This window comes from Molothrus aeneus, chromosome 7, assembly GCF_037042795.1.
Source record: "Molothrus aeneus isolate 106 chromosome 7, BPBGC_Maene_1.0, whole genome shotgun sequence".
NCBI lineage: Eukaryota > Metazoa > Chordata > Aves > Passeriformes > Icteridae > Molothrus > Molothrus aeneus.
Window position 1 is genome coordinate 10795656 of NC_089652.1, and position 25552 is coordinate 10821207.

General features: G+C 42.0%; 1 protein-coding gene across 1 annotated transcript in view; it reads right to left on the reverse strand.

The window, feature by feature from the left end:
- ANKRD44 (ankyrin repeat domain 44) overlaps positions 1-25552 on the reverse strand; it is a 132530-nt gene that overhangs the window by 32631 nt on the left and 74347 nt on the right. The window contains exons 4-14 of the mRNA XM_066553139.1: positions 22481-22551; positions 18689-18889; positions 17405-17492; positions 15486-15628; positions 13942-14154; positions 12923-13001; positions 9649-9763; positions 6684-6766; positions 5316-5433; positions 2933-3001; positions 2104-2244 (exon numbers count right to left, since the gene is read on the reverse strand). Coding sequence (XP_066409236.1) covers positions 2104-2244; positions 2933-3001; positions 5316-5433; positions 6684-6766; positions 9649-9763; positions 12923-13001; positions 13942-14154; positions 15486-15628; positions 17405-17492; positions 18689-18889; positions 22481-22551 — 1321 coding nt within the window. The remainder of the gene's footprint in view (positions 1-2103; positions 2245-2932; positions 3002-5315; positions 5434-6683; positions 6767-9648; positions 9764-12922; positions 13002-13941; positions 14155-15485; positions 15629-17404; positions 17493-18688; positions 18890-22480; positions 22552-25552) is intronic.

Consider the following 25552-nt stretch of genomic DNA (forward strand, 5'->3'; position numbering starts at 1 on the left):
CACAGAGGACAGAAAAATGCAACTTATTCTCAAAATACCACACCGGTGATTTTGATGCAGTCTGCTACCCACCCCCAACCTCCTCTTCAAGGAGGTGACTTCCTCCAGCCAGCAATGAGGATTATACTGAGTTAAATGAGTGCACTGCATGGGTCTGCAGGTAGTAAGTTTTCAAAGCTGAGGAGACAACCATCGTGTGGCAGTTTATTGTCCCACAGGTCAATGCCGGAAGAAAAATAATTTTTAATTTCTGGTTTCTATCAGGTACAGTTTGACCAACATTTTCTACAATCCTTCTGTTTCAACCACAGCAATGTTTTTTCCTTTCCAGAGAGTAACTCAGGATTACTACACTTTGCTTTCTCCTGCAGTAAGCTGCTGGTTCTTCTCTAGCATTTAGGATTTAGAGCAACTTTAATCACTGATACTAAATCACTGTCTCGAGTCTGCATGAGCTGACTGGCCTCACTTTCTGTCAAATATCTTGGCAACACTGTGTGATCTCAGTCAGGTTCTTCTCCCTGCTCATTAACTACCCACATCCAGAGTTAATGATGAATATTCTTTGGAATGAGATCGCCTGACCTTGCAAGTTTTTTGACATTCAGCAGGAAAAAAAAAAGATTTGCTGACCTATAAAATCATGGTCTGCAAATAGCATTTGATCTATGTAATAAGGCTTCTTCCAGAACATCTCAAACTGAAAAATTTAACGAGAAGACAGCATCACCACATCAGAATCAATTTAGGTTTGGATTGTGAGGACAAATAAAAGCCATATACTTCTTCCAAAGTTCAGGATGTGACTAAAATAAGCTTTTTTTTTTTTTTTTTAAATGAGGGATAAAAGTAGAAACATCCTGAAGTTAACCAAGAGCTTGTTTAAATGCAGGAACCTCACCTACCAAGAACCAAAAGCTGAAAAACACACACTGAATCATCATTCTCAACCCCCCCAAGTAACACCTCACCCTGGTAGGACAGAATTAGAAACAGGCAGTGGTGAAAGCCTTCCTACAAGCTTACATGGGTTTTCATGCCAAGCACAGACCTCTGATGACTCTGCCTCCTTCTCCCCAGCACTGTTCAGGTTTGAGGGTGATGGGGAAGACATTTTTTATATCAGCACTATCACAGAAAATTATGAAGAAGCTCTCAAGGCTCTGATGTGGCATTCAGAACTCTGCCATAAAGTTAAACCAGACTTCCCCTGCCATGGCACTGAGGTGGAGCTCTGCTGGGAGAGATGCAGCTGTACTTTCACCACACCTCACTATATAAGAAAGCAAAAACTAGATCCTTAGTGTCTAGAGACAGACACTGTGAGACAGAAAAACATAGGATGACCTAAAATAAATACAGTTTGCTAACAGTTTTAAGAGAGAACTAACAGGATAATTGAGTCTGGTTTATACAGTATGTTATAAGGAAGAGATTGGCAGAATGTTCAACTATCTGGGAATTAAAATTGCAGTCAGTAACCACAGCATTTCTAAGTTTTGCAGTTTTGCAGCTGTTTCCCCCTCTTCTCACAAGAACATCACTGCGTTCTGACAAAGGCTATTCCTCAGACATCTCTCTAAAAAGGCAACCTGTTTGGACAGGGTGAGCATTTTTATCTGCTCTGACAGTGGAGTGAGACTGATGGTTAGATCCATCCCACCCTTCCCACAAATCTGTCAAAATGCCAAATGTCTGTCACTGCAGTCCCCCTCAGAAAACCTCTCCTCCTGCTATCTCTTGCTCTATCCCTTCTGATGGACTTGCAAAGCAAATGCAGAAAATTCTCTGAGCTTAATCTTGTGAGGAAACCACAGAGAGGAAAACAGAGGACACAACACTGTGAAAATAGTTCTGTAGGGCAGGCTGGCTGCAGAACTGTGTCCTCCTCCAGAGGTAAACCGTGGAGCTGAAATGCCACATCATGTGGGGGCTTGGCTTCCAGTCACAGCAACTCACTGTGGAGCTATGTACACATCTGAGAGAAATTCCTGTGCTAGTGGGATCATTCTTTTGGCTCAAACAGCAGAGCACCATGAAGAGACTAAAATGACATTGATTTAGTGAAACACTTGAGGCAGGAGTTCCCCAGAGCTCTCTTACTTTCTGTCCATGTCAGAAGCAGCAGCGTAGTGCAAAGGGGTGCGTCCCCAGTCGTCTGTTTCATTAATATTGGCTCCTGTTGTCACCAGGGTCTCAATGCAGTGGAAATGACAATTTGCAGCTGCATAGTGCAAAGGTGTCCTGGAACATAAGTGGCAATTTGTTACTTCATATTCCAACATGTGCTGAGGAGGATAAAGATAAATCTTCATTGCTGCGTTCCTACAGATTTCCAGCAGTCAATATCAGCGCTTTATTTTATGGAAATTTAACAAAATATTGCACTAATAGGAAGTTCTGGCACTGCTACAAAGGCTAACAGGACACAGAGCATCAATCTGTGTCTTGCAAACAGCCTAAAGCCTGTAAGAGCCTGTGCTGTGGCCCTGCAGACACGCTCCTTCTCCCAGCTGGGAGGCAGAGCACAGCACCGTGTCCATCACAGCATCCTGTTCAGCTGGCATAGCGACGCTTTCTGAGGGGGGAAAACCCTCCAGGAAGCACATCCAATGGCAGCTGTCCTGCCATCATAGCTCAGGTGCTGTCTTGGGAACACCAGCACAAGAATTTAGGCAGTAAGGAAAAAAGAAAAGCTGTGATATTTTTAAAAAGAAAAACTCAAGAGGGTGGGATAGCTTTAATGGATTTAATGAAGCCTGCACCTGTGGGGCTGGCATGAAACTGCAGCAGCAAGGGTTCTGCAGAGAAGGCCAAACTACCTGATTTTGCTGCCATTTTTCATAGAACATATGATTTTCAGTCTGAGACGGCCTTTCTTCCTTTCCTGATAGATTCTTTCTTTTTTAAAAGAGCTTTGTAATTTACCTACCTTCCACATTTGTCCTTCTTATTAAAATCTGCTCCACTGCTTTGCAAGAGTTTTATACATTCTACATTACTGGAAAGAGAAGTAAAGAAAACAAAATGTGAATAAAACAGAAGCTTACACCTGCATTTCCCCCTGTCCCCCAAAAGGAAAAAGTTACTCTAGTTATTTTTGTATTATTTGCTGTGCAAAAACTATAACATAAAATTCAATCAAACAGAAAGCGAAGCTCTAAAAATAAATTATTTTCTTTTTTTTTTTTTCACTAGAAAACCTCAATCTTCTCTTCTGCAGAAGAAAATAATTTTCCAAAGAGAGCACAGTAAATGTGATCAGTATGTTTGGAAATTTTCAATGGCAGCTGTACTGTAGTGCACCCATTCTGACCTGGTATTTTATAAGGGAACTTTATTTTAAAGTTGTTGCTAGCTTATGAAATGCCAGTCTAATAATGAAGAGGTGACATTTAACGAAATCCACCCCCACTCAGCAGAGCATTCAACAGTAAGCACTTTGCTCAAATCCTGTTTATTTAACGAAATATAATCACAAGAATCACTTGTAGGTATATTCTGATATGATTTGTTGACTATTGATGGATTTAAGCCCATCTCCAAGTGCTTTGTTAGCAAAGGGGTGTGGCTATTATAGTGATTGTCACATCAACACTGCATTTATAAAAGTAGAGGAGAATTTACCACATCCTGGCTGTTTCTTCGCCTTGTTTAAAGCCAGGTAATTTTTAATAGAAAACAAACCAGCTGCATTCTGAGATCTTTTGTAATTCAAGAAAATAAATGTAGGACTCCGAGCCAGAAAATGACAAAGTAGTGCAGCACTTTCCAAGACTACTTGTGTTTCACAGGGGCATCACTTGTGCTCACAATCAGATGAGCAGACCTTTGAAATTCTTTCCCTAGCACCCATGCAACTCCCATTAATGTGATGGCAGTAAGAGGCTTGTGTCAGGAAATACACTAATGGCTTTTGTAGATCTTCAGCTACAGAAAAAAAGGGACTGGGTGCAATAATGCAATATTTTGGTGTATGAAGATCCCAACTCTAAATTGCTGTTGCATAAAATAACTATGGAACACTCACCACAATGCACTAAAAATAAAAACGCTTGCTAGTGATGACAATCATAATAAACCACTGGGAAAACATGGTTTATTTTCATGAGTCACTTTTGCTTCTTATTGAAGCCTCTCCTTCTCTTTATGACTTCCAGGATGTTTTTAGTATCCTTCTGGGGTGCAGCCTTATCAAAGAGGTAGCATCTGAACAATATTAAAATAATCTCCATCCAAGTAACTGTCATACCTCTTACACTAAAGTGAAAGAAGTATCAAGATAAATAATACCAAAATAATAATAAAACCAATATTTGGATCAATTTTATTAGGGTTTGGGGTTTTTTTCCCCTCAGAAAAAAAAACTTTGTGATACAGATTTTGGTCCACTGAGAAGAAAAAGCAACTTCCAGAATGACTGCCAAGTATTTGCTGTGGATGAGCATTTCTGCTTGTTATAACCACAGAGAATTCAAGGGCTGTAGCCAAGGCTCCATTTCAGTAGTCTTCTGAGCCATAAAGTACTCAAACAGAAGAGTCAAAACTCAATGCTTGCCAAACATTGTATCCTTTTGCTAGATTAACCTCTCAACACTTCACTGACTGGATTATCTGGAAATATTTAAAATAACTGGATGCTACATTTACATCTTCAATTGAAGCATTTCAATTTCCACTTCAATTTCACTTTTCTGCCCTTCCAGCACTTTTCAGGAACGCATCACCCTGAGAGAGGGGCAGCCTTCTCACTTTCTAATTTGGAGGCTGTGGGTTTGGTTTTGGTTATTTTTTTATTGTTGCTTTGGTTCGTTGTTTTTTCTTTTAGAAACTTATTGCACCTGAAAAGTGGGAGAGAGGGAGATGAACTACATTTGGACTCCAAGGCTGCAACCTGATGGGCACTTGCTGCACAGCTGCATTTTCGGACAAGGACACGCTCCAGAGATGGAGGCCAGGAGTACCTCCCCTGCCAGCAGCATGCCAGGAGCTCCAGCTCCTCACTGGGTGCTCCCCACGGACCGATGCTTTCCTGGAGACTGCTGGCCATTGGTGACTGTTGAGGCCTGAAAGCTGAAACAGCCTTCTCAGGGCATGAAAAGGAAGAGTTTTCCCCTCTGCCTGAAACGCATGCTTCAAATCAACCCAGCTCACCCTACACAAAGGCAGGGGCAAAACAGAGCCTAAAATGACCCAAACTATGGCATCAGGCTGCCTTGCACAGCAATAAATTCCTCTGTGGATAGCACAGCCAAGCTGGCTGGCCCCAAATGTGCCCCAGGATGCCCTAGAGCAGCCCCAGTGCAGGTACTCACCCTCCGGCAGCGGCCGCGTGCAGGCACGTTCTCCCGAAGCTGTCGGGGGTGTCTATGTCAAAGCCTGCAGACAGCACGTGCTGATTACTAAACAAGGACACTATGCTATACTTTTGTCCTAGTTAAACCACAGGAAACATCGCAGAGACAGAAAAATCAGTTAGTTGGGAAGAAAGCAGAAGGCAAGGCACAGTCAGAGAGGCTGGCACGGGGACGGCGAGCAGCTGCTGGCACTGGCAGCGCTATAAAAGAGGAGCTGTGACAGTGACGGGAGCCTATTTCTACACCCAGCTCCTCCACATGCCTGTCTGCAGCCTGGGATGGGTGTTTGGGAGGCTGAGACAGCAGGACAGGAAGACAGAGAACATGGAGACATGAGGAAGAACCACAGAGTCAGCCTAAACATGAACTGGGGCTGTTTTCATGGCGTGTGGTTGTCAGATTGGGAAGAGGCTTCCAGCAGCACATGGGGATATTCATCAAGATGCACGAGGCCAAGGCTGCAGCCTGACAGTGCTAACTGTGGTCATCTAGAGTGTTTTCTCTTCCTATCTAGTGGTCAAGGCCAGAGCACACCAAGTCTCAATATAATAGGGTATGTAATTACCATTTTTCATATTTCTTTTATACCCTACAGGACTCAAGTTAAGGGGGAAAAGTAGCTGTAGGACATTTTACATGTTAAGTAATGAAGGAGTTTTCTAGAAAACTCATATGATCTGGGTCAGGATTTTTTAACTCATAGGAACTCTTGCCTGGAAAAAGCAGAATTTGGGATTTGGCCACTAATTACTGACTCGTTTGAAATGGTTGCATAAGCAAGCTCTGGCTCCTTTGCTTTGGGCTCTGGTGAGGATCCCAAGCCGGTTCTCTTGACACTGCACTTCCACTCATTTTCCCTCTCATGCCCCCAGAGCTTTGGCCAGCCTAAGTTCTTAACTACAGATTCAAAAACACAATTTAGCTGCATGCAAAATACATCATCATCATCAGTGAACTGTAAATCCCTGTGCCAGTGCAGACCCCAAGAAGATAATTTCAGAATTACTCCTCTGGTGGGCAAGGGGGAGAATCCCCAAAGCAAAACAAGATCTCACATTCCTACAGTTTGGAAAGGGGTTCTAAATTCTCTCCCTCCCCAGAGTCTAAACTCTCTGAACCTGCAGGGAGAAAATAGCTTTGGGCATGAACAACACAGGAAGTACCAGCATGGCTTTGGGAAAGCCTTGCATGCTCTGGTGCACTGCCCCACACAGCCCAACACAGCAGCACTTTCATTAGAATAACTCACAACAAACATGGAAAGGGGCTGCAAGCAGCACAGACAAACACTGCTCAAGTTCCAGGGACACTGGGGGATTTACTCACCCGATGACAACAATTTCCTGCAGCAGTCTGAGTGGGCATTCAGTGCTGCTAAGTGTAAAGGGAACATGTTGTGGATCCCACACCTGAAAGGGACAACAGCCTTGTGAGAAAATGCAGGTTACATACACACACAGCACATCAAAAGCTCCTTCCAGAAAGGCAACATTTTCTCATGCTTTTCTAGGAAGATTCTTTCTTGGTGCCTGCCATTATTTTTATCTGTATTTCCTTAACAGCCTTCTTGAGAGTTAAAAATATTCTGATGTAGCAAAATCTTGGCATTTTGCTTTGAACAGAATGTGGCAGGATGGTTTGCAAAAGTTCCAGGCAAAGCCAAGGTAGGGGAGGAAGTAAGAGAGCAGATACTGCTTGGAGACAATTGCCCAGTGAGCCACAAATTTCTGCACCAGCTACACATACAGCAACTGCCATTCTGAGGGAAATGTAAATGCCAAAATCTTCTCTATATTATTTCTAAAATTTTTTTTGGCAGATGACTCTTCACACTTTCCTTTAGGCTCCCATGTCAGTTTTCCTCCACAGCCTAAGAACTAATAATCTAATTTTCCTATTTGCTCCAGCTACTCTCCTCACCTCCCCTTTCACTTTTTCCTCTCTCTTTTCAATCACACAATAAACTTTCAGAGCAGACATGATGGGTAAGAAAAGAAAGGGCGCCTTTAGATTGAGCCTGTTTATCATTAGTCTAATTCCATATCAGGCAAACACGTAGTTTTTAAACAAGCTGAGCACTCAGCAACTTTAATTAATATCAGGAAATCATGCCAGTTCAGTCCCTAGGCATGCCACTGCTCACTGTCTTAGAATACTTTTGGGTCTGGACATCTTGGTGTCTTTCATTCAGCATTGTTTTGTGCAAAGCATCTTGTTATTCTAGAAATATTATCCTGCTGGCAGTTCTCCAAGTGCACATAAACATGGAGCCTCTGAAAACAACTAGCTTGACAAGATTATCATCTACTGCCTGCTCCAGCAGATTTTTTTTTTAAATTACAAACTCCAGAACAATAGCAGATGGATTCCTATCAGTCCTTCACTTCTGTGAGACAATTGGTGGATGGGAGAGTATGATCATCTCATGGGAGAGGATTTCAGATACAGACCCAAAGACAAAAGATCTTGTCTTTCTAGACACCATAAATCATAATTACTTAGGAAGCTTAAGACAATAATTTTATGTGGATGTTTACAAATATATCTTGCTATCTCCAAGATTTTATACCTAAATGTATTTAACTAATTTGGGTTTGTTTTCAAAAATTTATTATTTCCTGAACCCACAGGCCCATTCTTTCTCTGTCTTCACATGTCCTCCTTGCTGCTTCACTACACTGACTTGTGCTGCCTTACAGATTTGAATTTTACTATTAGCAGCATCTATATCTTAGAGTAAATCTATTAAGAGATGATCTGACAGCCTGTTCTTTGAAGAAAACATTGCAAGCTCTACTGAGCTGCTGCATCTGTACAAACAGGTTGCATCTTCTAGCCATGGATTCACTTATTTAAGGGAACATTGGACATTGCATATTTCCCTCTGCCTCCTCCTCCACTTAGTTATCTAACACAGTATTATTCGTCTTTTTGGTCAAGATTTCCACCCAGCAGATGTTTTGGCTGGTTTCCACTGAAATCCACTATCTGCACCTTTGCTAGCCTGTGTCCCATTTCTGCAGAGCTGTTCACACTGGTTCCTCCTATCACCTGCACACTTTCCCTCGCAGTGCATTGCCTTAAAGCCTGGCCAAGCTGTCTGCACTGGTGAACAGTGCTGCAGAATTTTCTTTCCTAAACCTATTTGGGGAGCTCACCCAGAGTTATTTACATGCAGCACATATTGAAAGCACATTTAGCACAGGCAGTAGCATCATTTCCATCTGCCTGCTATCTCTGAGCCAACTTCTTATTTCACTTATTTCTGCTGCTGGAAAAAGTATTTTATTTGATCAATGTTCCAGTTACCCAACTGTGAAATAGAAATTTCTAACTGGATAACCCTGATTCCAAGAGTGGAGTGGGCTATCCCAGTGCATCTCATTTTCCCTTAAAACCTCAAGATAACAGTGACTGACTGTACTGGAGAAGGAGAGAGGAAAAATGACATTTCTGTTAAGATACCAAGATCTTCATGCTGGCTGTATTAATAAAACCCAGTGACACTACTTGAAACCTGTGGAATTGCATTATCCATGCCAATTGAAGATCTGTTCCACCTTCTGAGTTTGTAGGGTGACAGTTGTACTTAGCAAAGAAGAATGGGCAAATGTGTCACTTGCATGAACACCACCAAGCAAATAAACAAAATACTGAGAGCTGCAATTCTCTCCCAAATTCAAACCAGTCATTTGCATTTGAAAGCAGGGTTTCCTAACTAGGTACATCAAGAGAAGTCCCTGATTTCTAGGGCAGGTTCTATGTAAAAGAAAAATTATATTTTAGAGACATGTGGAGGTAATTTCCAAAACCTTACATTCATGAAATAAGATGTTGCTCTGAAACACCTGGTACGGATATCCCTCATGGCACTACATTATCCTGATCTCATACCCCTGTTTTTATGTCCAGGTTTGCTACTTCTTTTTGACAGACCCTAGGAACCTAAGCATAACTAAACAATACTCAAGAACTCTCTGTGTGTATATATATACACACACATATCCCTACTCCATGTACATTACCACCACTGTCCCACATCAATGCTTCAGGGAAAAGAAGCAGTGCTTGTGCAACCTGTAATCACGCAAGTGGGCACAACGGGAACTGAGCAGAGTTTGCTTCCCCTGCACACTTCCCAACTGTTCATATTTTAGTCTCATGTCACCCACTGAAGTACAGTACAATTATGCTTGTCAATTTTAACCTTCCCACTTCAGAAGCAGTTGTGTTTCCAGGCATTGGACACGACACTTGATCCTTACAAACAAGCTCCACTTGAGGCACCTACTTGGCAGTATCGGCTCCGCTGGTTATGAGGGTGTTGATCAAAAGCTCGTGTCCGTATCTTGCAGCCACGTGCAGAGGGGTGTTACCATCCTTATCTACACAGTCGATTTCCCCTCCTGCAGAAGAGATTTTCATACAGATTAACACTGAAAAAGTCAGCATGAACCAGGGACCACAAGTGCTGTTTGTCTCAGCACCATGAGCAGCCCCGAGCTGCTCTCTTAGCCACAGAGACACTGAGTTTCCCAGAGCAAGGACCAGCACACAGCAAGCTCTCAGCTGTCAGCCATGGTCTGGCAGCAGCACTTGCACCTCCCTCTCCACCTGCAGTGGTGGGGAAGAGTGGTGGGAATGGGATGATGTACAAGGGTCAGGTACATGATTTGGATTTGCTGCCTATCTAAAGGTACAAATGGGTGCCCTGAAATAAACTACAAAATAATCTGCTGAAACTGCACCCTCATTTGTAAAGGCATTGCCACTCAGCCTTATCTGTACAACAGTGTAAATTAGAGTTCACTCCAGAGGCCATCAGGAACACACTGCAAACAAATGTGCTGTGTGCTTTTTGTGTGTCTTACCAGAGCACAACCAAACAGTGCTTATGTAGAACTTTTCCTTTTGCAATTTAAACCTGGCATCTTGTGTTTTATTCACATAAGGAGGAAAAATGGATTATTTCTTTAGATAGATTACAGACAAGTCCCTGTTTTCTTTTTGGACCAAGAACTGTAACTTTTTCAGTCTCTCTTTGCCAGTCAGGTTTACTGCACTCCAACTATTCTCTCTTTCCCCCAGTCCTCTCCAGCTGGCCTGCATCCTTGTGGAAGCAAAAGCCAAAACCAGTACTACAGCTAACATCTCCCAATGCTGAGCTAAGCAAACAGGATTACTTCATGCCTGCTGGCTACACTCCTATCTGTGCACTCCCGGACATTGCACAGCACCATGGACATCCATTATCCATTTCTTTAAGCACCACAACACTGCTGACTTGTGGTCAACAACTTTCTGATCCTCTACAAGCCCCAGATCCCTTCTGGAGGGACTGCCACCCACCTGGCTGTTGACATTCTGAACTTGTCCAGCTGATACTCCTGCCTCTGTGGGTGATTTTTCTTTTGCTAAACTTGCATTACAACCTCTGTCTCCAGTTCTACAAGATCATTTTTCATTCTGACTCCACCTTCTGCCAAACTAAGTCTCTCCCAACTACATTTTTTTCTCCAAATGTTAAAAGCACATTTTCTATTCCATTATCCAAGCATCTAATGAAAATACTGAATAGTTCCAGACTCAGAAGGGAAACTGAAAACTCCCTCACTACACCTTCCATTTCAACAACAATTCATTTATTACTAATCTCTGAGTGTAGTTTTACAATCAATTATGCACTAGCACTGTAGTATTTTAATACTCTGCTGGTTTGCTGTGAGAATGCTTCCTGAAAGCATGTAAAAAGTCTTGCTAACATCAGGACATGGTAATATTTACTACATGTCTGCTACTTACAGGGCTTAATTGCAACAGGAAGAGCTCTAGTAAAGCACTAGACAACATGCCCTGAGAAGCTGTGGATTCCCCACTCCTGGAAGTGTTCAAGGACAGGCTGGATGAGGCTCTGAGAAATCTGATCTAGTACAAGGCATGCCCTCCCCATGGCAGACAGGCTACAACTAGATGATATTTAAGGTTCCTTCCAACCTTTCTAATTTCTAATTTTTAATGGTGAATGAAGGTCAGTGAAATGCTTGAACAGGTTCCCTGGGATAGAGCATCCACCAGAGGAGGTCCACAAACAGAACTGCACATGGAAAAGTCAGAAAACTGTGCTGTGTTTACAAAGCCTATTAAACTGCTGTAGAAGAGAACTGTGATGTTCCAGCTTCTTTTACTCTTGAGAAATCTATGCAAGATATTGCCCACTTTGGCTGACCTATGTAACATTCCCCAGCATTTCTTTTTCCTCATTTTTAAATAAAGGTATCACACTTGCAGTTTTCCAATTTTAAGGTAATCCATTCTTCATCTACAAGCTGCTAGAGACAGCAACCAGAAATTGAGACACAGTTAGCCAGCTCATTAAGTACTGCAGAATGAAACTCTATTGCTTTAAATCATTGACATTTCATCTTCCCCAAGATCCCATGGCAATGAGGCATAAAGTCACTTGCAATGAGATCTGTGTACAACACTAAAATTAGAGGGGCAGAAAACCAAGAAAGAAAAAAGTGAAACCCAAGTAAGTGGAAAAAGAGTAGAGAGGCATGAAGGGCACATGAAGAACTGCCAGTCCTCTCACACACAAATCCAACAGTGAGCAAACAATGGCTCTAAGCCTGAGCCTATTAGACTAAACAACTAAAAACTGCAGTAAAGCACAGTTTCTTGCATTTTGCCCCAACCCCCTTTTATTATTACTTCTTTTTTAATCCCAGGAGAGAGATAACAATTTGCATGATGACCTGAAAGAAGCATGATCTACTGGAGACCTCAATTTTAAAAGACAATCTTGTTTAAATGTGTCATTACATTTAAAGCACAATTGTTCAACCATCTCCAATATTTCACACTTCAGTTCCAAGATGGGATTTTGGAAAACAAAAAAAAACCAAGCAATGAACAAAGCCCAGATCATCCTGTCTCAGGGAGTAGCCCAAACTGGGAAGCTTAAGTAAAGAATCAGTAATAGCAACCTCTGTCATTCAGAAACAGACCTCCGCCAGATCTCCAACAAGAATAATTGCTATATTCTATAGTATTCTTGGACAAAAAAAGTTGCCTGAAAAATGACAGATAATCAGGAATCCTGGCTATGCCAGAACAAACAAGGCAGTACTGCTCCTCCCTGCTGAGTACATATGCAACACTTCATGGAGACAGTGGCAAGGGATGGTGAGAAAAGCACAGCTGCTGAGTGCAGAGTAGAAAAAATGGTTTGAGCTCTAAGAACACCAGGGCTCCCAAAGGAGGACAACGAGAAAATTGTACATCCTTCTCAGCAGAAAAAAGGCCTGAATACACCTCTGAACTCTTGCTTTCAGGTTAAGAATCTCAGTAGATCATCTGGCCCACTGTCAGCTGGAAGATTATGGAATTTTGTTACCAACCAAAATCTGAAGTTGTGATGACATGATGGAATGAGGGCTGTCAGTTCAGCTCAAAGGCAGAAGTTCATGGAGCTGCCCTCTGGGCCAGAAGAACTGAAAACTGCAACAGTGGACACGCCTGATCTCTTGGAGAGCCAGCCACTCCAGGGGCTCCCAGAAACTCACCGTTCTGGATGAGGGTCTGCGAGCGCGTGAACCTCCCATGGACAGCTGTCATGTGCAGGGGGCTCTTCCCATCCTTACTCTGCCAGGAATGAAACACAGCACTGCTTAGCATGTGAAGGCTTATGAAAGCAAAGATACAGCGAGTACAGAGCAATGTTTTGGGTTTTACAGAAAGAAACAGAGCAATGAGAAAATAAATGGGAGTGGTACCAGCCTCCACTCACATCACTTCATGTTTATTGGCATGGGGTTTCACCTTCACTGGCAAGCACAATCCCTAACTTCTTCTTAATAATTCTGAGTTTAAACAGTGCATTGACTATTCGCTGATCTTAAGGGACTTGCCAGAGGTGTTAAATGCTGGAAGTTAAATGCCAGTTTCATAGATGGGAAACTGAAATTCAAAAATTTTTAACAAAAGTAGTCAAAATCTTGTATGAATTCAGAAGACCTCAAGTTTTCTAATAGTTATACCAGTACCCTCTGTTGGATAACAGCAAGTTCCTTTCAGCTTCATCAGCTTCATCAAGATTGTTCCTTCAAGAATATTCAGATATCCTAGGCAGCATCAGAGTTTGTAAGCTGGGGGTCTAAAGTAGGTAACAAGCAACCCTGGAAAGGGAACTTTTTGGAGTCAGGTTTAATTAAATCTATATTATATGGGGAAGAAAAACACTAAAAAGGAATAGTTCTTTGACTTAGCACCATTCCCTGAGATAACATTTTGACTATATTGTCAAAATATAGGGACTATATTTTGGGACTATATTTTAGTACTTTTTCATGTCTTCATGAAAGTGGTTGGCCTGGAGTTTAGAGCTCTTATTTCATTTATCAAGGCACTGCAAGCTCCCCTGCTGGGATGTAATCTCACCCAAACAGTTTCATGATCAACATTCTCAGCATCACTCCAATTCCATCAAGGACTTAGAGCCATGCTGTAGCTGTTGTTACAATTTCCTCCTGAGACATGCAAAATAGGCTAAAGTAAAACTGTAAAGCTGGTATTCAAGTTTTACCTGAATATTAACATCTGCCCCATTATTCACTAGTAGTTCAAGACACAGTGCTCCATGAGTGGAGGCAGCAGCAAAATGCAAGGGGGTGAATCCATTGTTATTAGGCTGATTTACATTAGCACCATAGTCAATCAGCTCATTAACAACAGAGTCCTGACCATTGTAACAGGCAATGTGAAGTGCAGTATTTCCATAGATGTTCATCTCATCAATCTGAAATGAGACAAGGAGACATAGTTAAAATTACAGACATCGGCTTAGCACTTACGTAATGTGTCACACACTGCAAATGGAAATAGCTGGAGGCCTGAACTGTCATAGGGCATAGTTCTCACCAGCACATTTCATCAACAAGTTATACTCCCAGGCAGCTTCCCTTGGAAAGCTTTACCTTTCCTATTATTAACTTTTTATCCTACTGTCAATTTCTAAAACCAGTGTGAAGCTTAAAGCTGATAGCAGGACTATGTAATGACTATATTGATGACAAAATTCCTAACAAGCTGGAAAGATTTTCAATGTAAGTGGAAAAGCAGGATGAATAAAAAGCTCACAATCTTTATATTAAAAAGATTACAACAGTGACTGTTGAGTTTTTGTGAACAGAAGCAGGCATAACAGCTGTTTACAGTTTTATTTTGGATAGGGAGTGGGGGTATCTGAGTGAAAGCGCACAGATATTTACACTTCAATAACAAACCACTTTCAGTAGCTCAGTATTATAAAGATGTAATTAAGATTACATTACTTCTTGATGACCAACTTAGTATTCAATGGCTTTTCTGTAAAACAGGACAAGACAGATTGCACAAAAGACTCGGGAATGGCATGAACAGTCTTCCATGAAACACAGGCATCTCTAAGATCATATCCCCAGTGGTGGAGAATGTGGAACTTAAAGGGACTTATTAGCATAGCACTGTTAATAACAGGAAACAGCTATTCCCCTTCACAGCCAACAGCCTGTGAACATGAGCTTTTGATAATTTTCTGGCAGGTCAAGTCAGCTGAAAATACCATGGCAAAAGCAATGTCTTTATTGTGATTAACTGTCTGATCAGGCTCCTCTGGTCATCTCACCACTGCTTTGAGGAATTGGCAATAACAAGAAGTCTGTGCCCTGAAGAAAAAAGTTATTTTCCAGAGTGAAAACAATCTATCCGCTACAGAGGAAATAAAGGTCTGTAAACTGAAACAGCCTGAGCTGCTGTTTAGTAAAGTACTCAGCGTGTACATTGAGAACAACCATTCATTGTATCAAAGGAAATGCTGACCCAAGGAAAATTTCAATACTCCATCTTCTTCTGCAGGAACAGGATACATCTCCTGATTCCTTCAGCAAGGTGGCCTGCAATTTACTGTCCATATCAGACTTTCTTTAATACAGAATGTGTCCTGACTCTTGAACCAATAAACCACATGAAGCATGAGGTGGTCCGGAAAATGGGACCACTTTTCTTTAGAAGTCCCTGTCTTTAGCAGCATCCATAAGAAAGACAAAAATACCATCTCTAAATAGAAATAAAGTGCACATTACCACATACCTCCACCCCCAGGTTAAGGAGTTGTTTCACAATGTTAATCTGTCCATTGGATGCAGCTGCATGAAGTGGGGTGTAACCCTTCTTGTCTTTACAAGTCACTTCTGCACCATGATTAATCAGTAAGGCAACAACTTCCAGGTGACCTTCAAAAGAGAAAAGAGAGTAATCAATGAGGAGGCCATCCCACAGCATCACTTCTCCCAGATTACTGCTTTCTTGCTAACACACTGCCCTTTCACTGCTGTTTCAAAGTGCTCCCACAGCTTTACAAAGGAAGAAAAAGTATTTTCATAAATGTTTCTAATCCTAGCTCTAGGCCATCTGCAGAAATCCATGCATTCACCTTCTCCAAATGTGTCAAATTTCTCTTTACTGAATTGATTTTCCAGTTGCCAAAAGAACAAAACCACACCTCTTTTCCATTTATTTCTCTCAAGCCAACAGAGTGTGTTTTATTCTCCCTCTTACAGAGCATAGTGATACAGTGAGCACAGGAGCATGGCAATGCAAGTCTCCCAAAACAGCATCCTACTGATGTCACCTGCAAACACAACTGCTAAAACTTCTTGGGTTTTGTTAGAGATAAAAAATAACCTTAATAAATTATAAAATTAAGAGGAACAGTCTTACTGCTTCACACTGAGACAGAACTGTCTGTATTAGAATTAAACATTTATTATGTCAAACACCATAGAAAGTTGTGCTCCATCTGGGTTGCACAGTACTTTCATGACAAGGGCAGCTCTGTCATGTGCAGGACCTAGGAAACCATATGTACAAAGTCTATAGATAATTAGTGTCCAAAAATAATTAAATATTCCAGAAACTCTGTGAGGGTTTACAGCTCTCATCTCATTATCTAACTTCTGTCTAAAATGCACTACAGACTCCATTGCTAATTTAGGCCTTAGATGTTATTTAGATACTTTTAAAAGTGCATAATGAATTTCTGAAAACATTTAAATGGAAAAGAGGAGTGGAATTGCACAGCACAATGTAAGAGCCTTTCAAATCTAGAGCGAAGTTCAAAGCTCATTAGCTCAAAAGCCACATCACAGTTGTTGGCAAGAGCCTTTCCATCTGTGTCTGTGTATATCAAAAAAACATACAATATGCTTTTCTCACAGTTGGAAATCTCCTATTATCTCATTCCTAAAAGTGGCAGGATTAAAATAAAGATTTCTGACATGTCAAATAAAGAGTTCCTGGCTGAGGGTGCGCAGCTCCCTACCAATTGTAACCTGAAATATACAGCTTGGCCAACAAAAGCTCTTGAACAAGCATGACCACTATCACAGGCAATCTTGTATTTTTGAATTATAATGTCCCACTGTAAGAAATTTTCCTTTAACCTGAAAGGAATAATAAGGCAAACTGCTTGAATTAAGCAGTATTTGGTAACACCACTTATTTTTTGAGGAGATATTCAGTTGCTCTTGTCCACTCTGGAATAAAAGGACAATATTCTCTATCAGGAAGAAAGTGCCTATTGTGCATTTCCTAAGAATATCATTACCTAGCTGCTTATACACTGCAATAATCAACAAAAATTTTAGTCACAGTTATTTGCATTTCGTTGAAAGTATCTTTTAGCAAAAACTGAAACAAATATAACCTGGATTTTTTTCTAGCACAAATATAGTTCAGGTATGACTTAGAGTCAGGATAAGAAGACCAAAACGAAAAAGCAACACAAAAACCCGACAATTAACTGTCTTAAAAAGGAAATCACAGCCAGGATCTCCCTAGCTGCAAACCCATAAATGGACAGTGTTTATTTAGATCAGCTGAACCCTTCCCTCTTCAGGGTAATTACAACACTCTCTTTCCATGGCCAGGTCTCTTCCTGTCCATTTTAAGACATGCTACCCATTTGTGAATAGGAAATGAAAAAGAAGGAGCAGCAGCCCAAGCCTTACCCATGTACGCTGCCCAGTGAAGAGCTCTTCTGTCCTTTTTGTCAAAAGCATTGATGTTTGCCCCCTTGGCTAAGAGCAAGTTCACCATCTAGAAGTAACAACAGAAGGTAAACCAACCCTCCAGATCACACACTCGAAGGTTTATAACAAACCAATCTTGCAATAAAGCTGGGATCACAAAATGCTGCATTTGAATGATCCTTTTGATATTCTCTATCAAAAATATTCAGATTATGAGAGTTAGACAGAGACATTACTGTCTCTTTCCTACAGTCCAGTGCTTTAAAGGACAAACACCGTCACCATTTTACAGGACCTACCATTCCTCTTTCTTCTTTTAATTACAGTACAACTCATCAACTTTCATTGACAGAAGCTTACTGTTCCAGTCTAAGAGTTTTTATTCCCTACCTAAATCTTCAGGTGTGGAATGGGAAAAAGAGGATCCTTAAACACAGATCTAAAGACTATCAAAACCTAGGAGGCAAAAACCTAAGGGATTTATTTACATAAGCTTTTTCATATAGTTAAATAACAATACTAGGAAGGTTTGCTTGTATAAGTAGGGAAAAACAGAAGCACATTTTATAGAAGGCCAATTAGAAAAGGAAAGTGACTGGATCTCACACAGCTGCATGTTTCTTCAGCATGAAACAAATCCACCAGTTTTCCCTTCTTTCCATTCTGCTACTCTTATTTTCACAGGCACTCCAGCTCCAAAGATGCCAGGAGACCCCAGAGCTGCTGGAAGCAGCGGCACAGCTGGCTCTCCAGGAGTGCACGCACACCTCACTCATACCCTGGCTCTACACAGCCACTGCTGTGTTCCTGCAGGTAGGAAACCCCTCCCGCAGTTTGGGAAGCAGCCAAGTGACATCAACCCTGGGGCTCAGTCTAGACCCAGCCACAGTGGGTCTAGACTAGTACTAGACTAGAGTCTTGTGGGGAAATAGAATTTAAGAAAATAAAGATAGTGCAGAAGGTAATCTCACCCCTGAGGAGTTGCAGCTGTACTAATTACCAAAGATTAGGAACAGGCCTGCCCTTAACAGGCCACAGTTGTGTCCCATAAGGATGAGTGCTATAAAAGAATGGGTTAGCTGGTTGAGAAGCAAGCTGGAGTTTGTTGGCTGTGCTGTGAAGGAGAAGTCAGTGATGTGAGGAGCTGCCCATGAGAAATCACCAAGGAGATATGGAACTTTTGCAGTAAGATAACAACAGAGTCCAGACTGCGCCTAGCACAAGAGTACAGAATGAGGCAGGAGCTTGGCTGGCGGCGCTCACCTCAATGTGGCCGTTGAGCGCGGCGTGGTGCAGCGCCGTGCGCCCGCCGCGGTCCGACACGTTGACGCTGCTCAGCAGGGGGATCAGGATCTCGGCACACTTCACGGCCTTGTTGGCAGCTGCCACGTGCAGCGGGGTCTGCCAGTTCTTGTCCCGGGCATTGACGTCGGCCGAGTGCTTGATGAGCACCTGCACGGCTTCCTGCAAGGGCAGCACAGCCACAGCCCTCAGCTCCAGCAAACGCACGGCGCTGCCCCGACAGCTCCGGCACGCAGCTGCCGTGTCACACAGGGCACGCGGGCCAGCAGGGAACAACAGCCATCCCAACCACCTCCCAGGCTTCTGCAAGGGCATTGTCCATTCAAATGGCTCAGCACACATCACTGCTGTCACTGGGAGCAGTAAAAAGGCCTCACAGTCAAAACTTGCCAGGTGGATTTGAGCATGTCCTATGCAGAGAGCCCATCCTGTTTGGTTGATTAACCATCAGTACCTCATAGCTGTGCTTCCAGTGAAGAAATGAACTCACTTGAGCCATTCCTGCCATCAGTTATGGGCCCAGCCTTGGCCAGCAGCTGGACACTCCTGGAGCTGCCTGGCACTGGCTCTGTCAGACATGAAGAAGCTTCCAGCAGCCTCTCACAGACAACACTCCCACTACCACACCCTTGCCACACAAACCCAACCCATATTGCTACGGAGACTATTCACAAAATGAAAAGTACGTCAAAATAACAGCAAAGTGCTGCACATTTTATTTATAAACAGGAAAAATGAGAAAATAAAGAAGAACGTGTGAAAACAAAACTTTAGCTTTGCAAAAACATGAGAATGCTGGTGTCCCCAGCTCAGCATTAGCATTCCTTTCCTCCCCAAGGCCTAAGCATAGGCCAAGGGTCTTGACTGCAATATCCATTCTGTCAGCCTGAGACCAAACAACATGTTTTAAGGTTAATTTTGTTGGTTAAAAGTAAATATTTCCCAGTGAGAAAATGTACTGTTCTCTCTTGAGAGCCCCTCTTGCTGGAAAATTCACAATCACTTCATTTCTGCTTCTACTCCTGCATCTGCCATTAAACAAGTCAGATAAAAACCACAAATTTTTCTCAAAATTGCATTTCTTCTTCCTCTTTCCCCCCCACAAACAAACAAAATACAGAGGAACTAGTGGGAGACAGTAGCATTCAAGCAGCCTTGTCTGATAAATACAACTCACATCTGGTATGTGGGAGAGCCCCAGTCCTACATAGTACCTTATTCTTTTTCCGCAAACTGCAAAGTTTTCTGTTAAGCCCAGCCAAAATTTTATTAATGAATAACAAACACATACAGTATGTTTACATAGTACTTTTATATCTAGAATGGCCCAGGAGAGTGCCTGCAGTCTGTATCAACACTACACATATACTGGGAGCTTTATGTCTTTGTCCTCAAATGATCTCAGCAGTTTCCTTTTCTACAGCCATCTCACAAACTCTCCTCTAACATATTTGTTCAGTGAGTGACACTGCATCTCTTACAGCACCAATAATGATATATGACTGTTGATGTCTCAACAGGATTTTGTTTTTTAAATTACAGGCCTACTATTTTAAGAGTCACTTCAATGTAATTCACCGGAGACCTACGCAGCTGGGACATGAAGTCAGCAGGAAATTTCATGCGCTCTTAGTGAAAGAAAAAAAAAGTTAAAGGAGAATTTTTAGAAGTAAATAATAAGGACTGAATATCCAAAGTTAAAAATACTTAGATTTTAAAAGAAAAACATTTACACATTTTTGTTTACATCTGCAGTCTGATGCTCTTTCAGATTTGGGATCGGAAGTTAAAATCCTTATGGAAAAGTTTTAATTCTATTGTTTTTAGAGCATGAGCTTTACCCTTTTATTATAGTTTTTCCATATGTATGCAGTGCCAGCCATGGTGTAAGCCTCTGCAGTCAGTGTCTCCAGCTATCCCAAGTGATCACAGTGAAATCTCTAAACTTTTTTAAACTGTTTAGGGCTGAAAGCTGATATATCCATTAACAATCCTACACAGACACCCTAAGGGTTGCTGATTTGTAAATAAAGATAAATCCCTAAAGCCCCTGAAAATCATCAAGACATAAGCAAAGAAGAGTCCATTCTTTTAATCAACATATAAAAGGATTCAAGGAGATAAGTTCTGAATCCTCTGAAATCTTCACAGTAAAAGACTGATAATAAAATTTGCTGGTGATCATTCTAAAAACAGCTGTGCTCACAAGAACTTCCAAAACTACACCAAGTCCTACTGGTCAGCTTCTGGACCACCAGCTCATCTTCTATCAATGGGAACTCTGAATTCACCTACTGCTATGTATTACTATCACCATCAAAGCTGCACATTTGTTCACTTGTGTAAGAAGGTAAAAAGCAGCACTGAAAGAGCCTCAAAAATAATAAATCCTGTTTCCAAATTGTTACCAAAAGTAGCAATTATAGTATAAATAATGAAGAAAAAAATGCCAGGAGAAGAAGAAAGCTGAATGTGTTTATGAAATATACCATGAAAAGGGATCAAAGGCTGATGCCTTCCTCTGCTGCCTCACTAATGCCCGTGGGTACTCACTGAGAGGTACCAGAACTGCCAGCACACTTTCTCATTGTGCTTCAGCTGACAAAGAGTTAAAGATGAGACACAAAGCATAGATCTTTCTTTAGAAAGACATACATTTTCTGCTAGGACTGTGGCTGATGATAAAAATCATGTACTCTGACACATCCAAAACCAGAAACCAAGCACGCTGCAATTCCCGCATCAGCAAGACTGTGGCTGTTTTTTAAGGTTTAAGTCTGATCTTTGTTTTCCAACATGGCTTTTTGTATTGTGCCTCATTACAGCATTCACAGTCTATCAGATATTCCTTTCAGAGGGTTGCAGGGGATGCCAGCAGCTGGGAAGCTCAGCCAGCAGCCAAACAATGCCCGAGTTCAGAAGCAAGCCCAGGATTCCTGCCTCCAGGCTTGGCAAGCGCTGGATTGTTACAGAGGTGATTCGAGTCCATCAGGCTCTGGAAGACAGCCACCCTCTGTCTGTTTCACAACCCCTCCCCTCATCCCCAGCAGCCAACTCAGTCTGCAGTTGGGCTCACTGGTAATGAAGTATTGGGAGGGTGAAAGTAGACAGGGAGGTCCACAAAGAAAAGCCAAGAATAATGGTGCAGTTGGAAACAGAGTAATGCCCAAGCTGCACTCCCAGTAGTTATTGCTGCTCCTTTTTAAGATAGCAATGGAAGAGGTACAACATGATCCCAGAATATTTCTATTTGTCAAGTAGAAGAAATATGGGCAAACCCTCCCTTCCTGCATGAATCAAATGCATTAACAGAAAACCTAGCGGATGCCTTGAAATGTAATTAACCAAAACAAATTATGTGGTAATGCATGTTGGATCACATTCACATCCACATCCACTCCCTTCTGGCATACACACAGCATGCACACACCCACAGGGATCCATTCCTCTTTTTTACCACCTGAAGACAGAGTGGGCACTGTAGACCACTGTGGACTCTATCCCATGGGAGTCCTGCTCACTGCTCCCTGTGACTTGCTATGGTAATGTAAAGCAAGGTGGGAATCAAGCACATGAAGGCTCAAGGGCAGCTACAGGTAACATGTAAACACTGACCTCCAGCTGCAATGCCCTGCATGCAGGCAATGCCTTCCCTCTTTGCATGCCCACGCCACCTAGCACAGCTCTCCAGGGTTTGCCCTTCCCCCAGCACGTTGGTTATGTGCAAAAGCAGGGTAATCAAATCTTACTCACTTCACTTCTGGAAGCAACTGCTCGATGGAGAGGAGTCAGCCACATGTTGTCCTTGGCATTGACACGAGCGCCTGCAAACACACAGCAGAGGTTACATGCATGCCTTGGGTGTGCACTGAGAGCCCTGCCCAGCTGCTTCCCAGTAACCAGAGCTGAGTACTTGGTACTCTCAATGCTCCCCAGGACTCTCCTGGCACCATGCTCACCTTGAAAATGCATTAACAGATGTCAGATGGATGAAGTGGGATTCAGAAAGAAAGGAACCAGCTAGATAGGACTATTATTAGGAATTGCTTTGTTTACAGGACACAAAAGAAGCAAGATTTGCTGGAAGGAATAAACCTATGCCTGCATGTACACATATGTCTATGTAAATGCATTATTTTAGATCAACTGATACAGCTAGGGGGGAGAAAAGCACCCTTTACTCAAAGCATGTCTGCTGTATGCAGACATGAAAGGAACTAGCCTGAGCAACCACTTCTTGTTTCCAGCTCCATCAGGCACACCACCAAAAAATAACCACTTCCCTGCTTCACAAATCCTGCTGGGATCAAGAAAACAGGACCAGGAAATGACCAGGTTGGAGACAGAACTGGGCACTTAATACATCAGGTTCTGTGGGTGTTACTGGGCAAACAACAGAAGAGCAGGGATGAAGAACACAACTCCTCTGCCTCCTGTGCAGTCCAGTGCTAACAGGTGTTCTGACAAGGGCAGCTGGGCAAGAGGATGGATTTGGGCTGGCTTGCCAGAAAAAAGGATAAAGGAAGAATATTTGACAACCACAGTGGTCCTGGCTGACTGCAAACCCCCATTTTTTTTTTTAAAGGTATCCTGTACATTTGTGTGATTAAAAAGATTTCTTTGCAAGAAATACTAAAGCTATTCACTGATGTGATACCTCAGGAAGGACATTTAGTGATAAGGACTAGAGAAACTAATTTTTAAAAGGGCTTAACCTGAAAATATTGTACCTCACAGGTCTGCAGGTAGCAGCATTAGTTTGAGAAGGGTAGCACATGCAGAAAAAAAATGTAGAGAAGCACAGCCTGGGTGAGCCTCTGAACTTCATGAACAAAGGGATGCTTAAGCTTCATTTTGCACCATAACTTTAGTGCATTCAAAAGGCTGTAATTAATAAATCCCACTCTCTGAATCACCAGTACTTTCTGAGAGCTGATTCTCAGGAATATTAAGATGCTTGCCTGTGAATCACAGTGGTTATTGGGAATCATTCTAGATAATCACAGAAGAAACAAGTTCTTGCATATTTCCACAAGTCAGGATGCAGTTTTTTGGCTGCAAGAAAAACAATTCCACTTTCATAGCTACTGCAACAATTAGAGGCAATCCTTCAAACTCACCTCAGAACCTGGTAACTGGTGGTACAACCTGCCCTCTGGAAAAACACCCTTTGGAAAAGATACAGTTTCAAAGAGTTCTCTAATTAATCTGTCTAAGGAAGGAAGCTTTTGCCTTCTTTTTGCTTTGTGAGAAGACCATTGCAGTTGACACATTAGCATCCTGCCCTTTGCCTGCACTGTGAGAGGCTCTAGAGATCAATAAAGCAATGACTTTCTTCACCATCAGGAAGCTGACAGGACTTCAAGGCACCTTCCATTATCCTGGTTTGGCCTGGTAGGGGTCTTGGAGATGGAAACTGCTTACCTGAATTCCTAGTGATTGACAGCAATCTCTAAACTTTTTGGGTTTAGAAATTGTTTCTGTATTTGCCTAGGGTTTTTTTGCCTTATGTTCTTAACTAAGGTTTCTTTTATCTCTACCCATTCCCTAACTCCTACAAGCAAAGGGCTACAAATAAGAAAGGCTAATATGTAGAGCAGCAAAGTATGACCAACATTATTCCTCAGTATTTAACAACTCCAGCAACATGGGTGAGTACAAAGATGATGAGAAAACCTAGAAAAGTATCTCCATTAGTAGCTATTCATGCCCTTCACTGATCCACTTACCCTTTGAAAAACTGAAATAGTTACCAAGAAAGCAACTGAAGAAAACAGTAAAAGGAAAACAAGACCAGTGTAAATAAAATAATGCACAGCACACTATCAGCCTTTTCTTTCTCAGATGTCTTCCATTCCTTTACCTCTTTGTGCCTCTTCATGTGAAAACAGTGAAATTGCTCTTAGGTGTCTAATGCAGTGCATCAGTTGAATATGTTTGTGATTTCTGTTTTCCAGGAGCTACACAATTCACCTGTTGCCTGTTACAGAACATGCTCTTGTGCATTTACTGAGATGCACATCTTCTGAAGAGATGTTTCAAACCATTTCCTCTTGTACTGCCACTTCCTTCACCAAAATTCAGCTTCTAGGTTCCCAGCACTTCTTCACAGGCAATGGTTAACAACAGTGAAAAAACTTCACCAGCACTGATGCACTCATTTGGGGACAGAAAATATCTGTCATTTTAAGGATGATCAAGCAGAGGCAGTGGGAGAGCAATGCTCATGTTTTCAAAGGTGTCCTCTACATTCCAGAAACTTGGGGGCCCATCCTGTGACAGCCCTTGGAAAGCAGAGTAACACAGAAATCCAATTTTAAAGACTAAGTGCTCTAGAACACACTATCCCATTTAAAATGGGCTGTGTACAAACCCCAGAAACTTAAATTCTCAAGACCATCCCACAACACATCCTCCAAGTCAACCAGAAATTCAGTGTCCTTCTCTTCACTGTGGACCAAGTACCTTAACCCCGTCTCAGTGCACTTCCTACAATACTCCATGAATTAATCCGTGTGTCTATAAGGACAAAGAGGGCTGAAAACCACTCAAATTGGTGTAAATCGTGTCATTCATGGCACAATCTTCCTTGAAAATAGAAGTTGCTTTAAAGATTTCACTTAAAATCCTTTCAGATAGCCACAGCACACACCCATCCTATAAAATATCCACTTTAAAAAAGAAGCTCTTCAGAGTAAAGCCTTTTCTCAGCCTCACTTTCTCCAACATGCTCTTCCTGAGCCTGACAGAAAGGCTTAGCTGCAGGAATTTGCTTTGTGAGGCTGAAGTAAAGAACATCACATATAATGGTACAGATAAAATCAA